Genomic DNA, 4,074 nt, shown 5'->3' with positions numbered 1-4,074 from the left:
TGCTGCTGCAAGGGAGGAACCAGGCTCCGGATCCTGCGCTGATCTTGGCACTGGTTACTACTTCCGGTTTGTTGTTCCCACAGATCTGTTGAGCTTGGAGAGGTGACTCCTGTTGTGGGCAGGAGTTTCACTACCTCAGAGCAGAGGCTGAACCTAGAGCCAGCACCCTCCCGAGACAGGCGTTCACATGGGCATGAAGTACATGTTCCACTCTCTGTGGGGACAAGAGATACTGGCGTCTGGGGACAAGAGATGCCGGTGCCTGACGGAGGCTCCCTTCTGTGCAGTTCCAGGGATCATATTTAGAAAAATAAATAAAGAATACACTGAGTAGAGGCCGAAGAATGGCCAAGCCAGAATGTCGAGTCTTCATTGTCACTTGGGATGAGAATCCAGGCAGGAACCCTGAAGGAGGTCCAGCTGGTTCATAAGCGAAGTAGATTCAAGCAGTAAGTGGAGACATGGAAAGAAGGGATTTTTATCTGCTAATCGAGAGAAAGCTTGGCATGGTGTCTCTGATTCAGCATCAGGTTTCCCTCAGTGACCCTCTGCATCCCTCACTTTCATTAATTCACTTCATTAATTCTTAGGTACCTTACAGAGAGAGAGAGAGAGAGAGAGAGAGACAGAGAGAGAGACAGAGAGAGACAGAGAGAGACAGAGAGAGAGAGAGACAGAGAGAGAGAGAGAGAGAGAGAGAGAGAGAGCAGAACAGTCTGCAGAGAAGAACAGCAAACTCCCCAATGTTAGGAGATTTCACACAAGGGGCTCTGCAGAGCTTTAAGTGTTCAGAAACGTGTTCCTTTCAAATAGCAGGATGAGCACGGTAAGGTGGGTCAGCCAATGAACCCCCTGGCTGTGGAGGTCTGATGACCTGAGTTCCACCCAAGTACCTGTGGAGGAAGGAAAGAACTCATCCCCAGATTCTCTTGCTCCCATATGCGCACATAGCATGAGCAGGTATACATACCCCCACACACACACATACACAGAAACACCATATACATATACACATTCACAAACACACTGTACACACACAAATACACCATACATATATACCCATAAACATACTGTATCCACACAAAACAACACACAGACACATACACACATACACACAATTAACAAACAAACATTTAAAGATAAAAGTAACAGAATGAACATTCTTACAGGCACATCAAGAATCCCATTTATGAATTTCTGATTTGGAGCAATTTGATTGGCCTCACAATTTTTGTTTGTTTTCATTTTTCTTAAATCCCATGGCTGTGTTTAAACTTTATTATATTCTCTCTAAGACAGCAAGGTTACCATGTCACTCGGTTGGGATAACGTAAGAGTAAGTGCTGAAAGGCAGCAAGGCTCTACTTAGGTGTCTCGGTGTGAGAAGGCTCTGGAAATGGAGCAGGAGCCCTGGTGGCCTGCGAAGAAGAGAGAAGCTAGCGCCGGGCTTGATATGATGGGCGCCATAGAGGACATAAGACCACTGAGTCGGCCATTCCTGTCCCTTTGAAAACAGCATTTACAGCTGAGCTTGGTTTCTGCTCCACCCTATCCCTGAGTATGTAGGAGACATTACCTGTCACGAAGAAAGCACGAAGTACAGAAATGAAGAACATACCAGGAACTCCTCAAAGTCCTTTCAAATAAATAGCAAATTAACACCTTTTTCAGTAAAATCCTTTCATTGGACTTTTGCCTCGGTGATAGGTTTATTCAGCATGTGTTTACGGAGCATGGGCCATCAGTCACACATACTCAAAGCCTTTGAGGTGTTTCCAGGTCTCCACCTCCCAGATTTACTCCCCACATCCCAGATTTCCCAACCTAAGTCTTCTATCTTCTGTCTTGAACGGACATGGGTATGCAGCATCTGTTCCAGGGCTCGGAGCATATATCCCCTTTTCTCTCACCATAACGGCACATGAAGAGCCTGCAGTAGCCCTGCCGCATGAGGCACACGGTGTTTCTGATTCCAGGTGGAATGTCCCCTGTGGATACAACCAAGGGAGATAAACAGAGACTCCAGCCCTCAGCCCAGTTCGAAGAATCCGCTCCACTCTTACAGGGCTAAATCTCAGTGTCATTGAGATTTTCCTCCTTAGTGTTCAATAACAATCATTTATATCTGTGATGTTTCCAGGATGGCATAACGGGAAGGCTGTGAAATTACCTGGCCCACTGTAGGCCATGACCCAGCAGGGTCCCTCAGCTGCCTGGAGATAGAGGTCCACTGTGAGGGCCGGAGGGTGGCATAAAAAACAAAACAAAAAAAAAAAAAAAAAAACAAAAAAAAAACAAAAAAAAAAAAACAAAAAACAAAAAAACAAAAAACAAAAAAACAAAAAACAAAAAAAAAAAACCAAAAAAACAAAACAAAAAACAGAATAACAGGAGGTAGGTCTCAGGCTGTAGAAAACTTAGAACTAGGTCTGTCTCAGCTTGTAGCTGGATTTTCACTCTTATTATTGCAATAAAAAGAAGAAAAATAAAAAAATGTGTCTTGTGTGGCCTTCTAAATTAAAAAAAAAAAAAAAAAAAAAAAAAAAAAAAAAAAAAAAAAAAGCCAACTAGAGTCCCCAGAAAGAAAACATGGTGGGAAAGAGATGGTTAAAAAAAAGAGGCCTTTCTAACAATGCTGCACTCTGTGTTTAAAGCAACAGCGACACTGCAGATGCCTGACATGCTTAGAAAAATAGTTTCCTGCAGTATCCAGACTTCAGATGGGGACCGACTGATGGTACTGTGTTCATCAAGTCTACCATGGTTGGAAGGGGACATGGAGATGTGGGGGTATTCTACCTTGACAGAAGAGCCACTAATTCAATGGCTTCAGGATCTTGACTCTAGCCTTCTTAAAGGTGCCTATTTTCTCTCATTTGAAAATTCATTTAAAGGATGCAGCTAGTTTTTTGCGGATAGAATAGGTCATATGCAAAGGCTGCGGTAGTGCCATAGATGTGCAATCATTCTCTGCTCACAGCATGACAGTAACCTTACACTTTATCTGCAGCTCCTGCTCTGACACATGGATGGTTGTAATTCCGTCCTGAATCAACCATCTCAGATTTCGATCAGCTCTTTCTGTTCGTATTGGAGGAAACAGGCCTTTATGTCTTGTGCTGTAAAATTTACAACTCTCAACAAATGAGCAAACAAAAATAAAACCTCTTCATTATGAAAGTGCTCCAACCCTGAGACCCAGAGTAGATCAGCCATCTGTGCTGGATGCTTATGCCTGGACACACCTCAGTGCTGTCTGAAAACTAAAAGAGACTCCTGCCTTCTCCAGGGCTACTCAGAAGACATTTACCTGAGTTTCCTTGAATCAAGCAGAAGAAAACACCAAAGAGTAAAAACACCTTCATGTTTTATGGCTCGGTCTCTGTGCAAGGAAGCAGATGTGACTGATGACTGAGTTAAGCCAGGCGGGAAAGGACAAACAGGAGACCTTTATAGTTTTGGAGAATGCCACTTGGGAATGAGTATATTTATCTGCTCTACTGAGTTAGGCTGTGGGCAGATGGCACCAGGTAATCTTTCTTTTTTACCTAAAAATAGACAGGCATTGTGGCATTCCCCAGAGGCAGAGATTGGCCAGTGTAGCATGTGAAACCTGAAAAGAAAGAAATCTGGGGACACTGGGGACACTGGGGACTGGCTACATTGCACCAAGCCCTGGTGGTGTGGTAAGATGGTAGGTGACAGAGACTCAACTCGGTAAAGATGTGTCCTTGGCTTTCAAAGTATTCGGCTGGCCAGAATCCACCTCAGTTGAGAACACCACAAAGAGTGTGACCAGAAGCCACTCCTAAATAATCTGCCCAAAGAAAGAGTCCCTTGTGAGCCTAAGAGGGTGTAAAAGAACATTCAGGGTAGCGTTACTCATCACAGTCTGTAGTCAAAATGTAAGAGGCACATTACAACACCATGAAACAATCAGTAATCTCCCACACAGAGATGGGAACAGGAAACCATGACGAAGACAGCCACACCACAGGAACGCAAAGGCGGCAGAAGGCCAGCTAGAACACACCAGACTCACAAATTTGCAAAATCCAAAGTGAGAATATTGTC

At 44.1% G+C, this 4,074-nt stretch overlaps 1 protein-coding gene across 1 annotated transcript; it reads right to left on the bottom strand.

Moving 5' to 3' along the window:
* Nucleotides 1-1,833: 1,833 nt before the first annotated feature.
* On the bottom strand, nt 1,834-3,365 carry LOC117721818 (sperm-associated antigen 11A-like). Its single transcript, XM_034520629.2, has 2 exons — nt 3,311-3,365; nt 1,834-1,988 (listed from the first exon to the last, which is right to left on the bottom strand). Exons 1-2 carry the CDS (start codon nt 3,363-3,365, stop codon nt 1,834-1,836), a joined length of 210 nt encoding a protein of 69 aa, XP_034376520.1.
* Nucleotides 3,366-4,074: the final 709 nt, after the last annotated feature.

This window comes from Arvicanthis niloticus, chromosome 16 (assembly GCF_011762505.2).
Source record: "Arvicanthis niloticus isolate mArvNil1 chromosome 16, mArvNil1.pat.X, whole genome shotgun sequence".
NCBI lineage: Eukaryota > Metazoa > Chordata > Mammalia > Rodentia > Muridae > Arvicanthis > Arvicanthis niloticus.
This window is presented reverse-complemented; position numbering and strand designations above follow the sequence as displayed.

Excerpts from the sequence above, each read along its gene's own strand:
- LOC117721818 (XM_034520629.2), bottom strand. The coding sequence starts at position 3,365 with ATGAAGGTGTTTTTACTCTTTGGTGTTTTCTTCTGCTTGATTCAAGGA. Across the intron at positions 1,989-3,310 it reads CTTGATTCAAGGAAACTCAG|GGGACATTCCACCTGGAATC; the intron begins GTAAATGTCTTC and ends TTGTATCCACAG.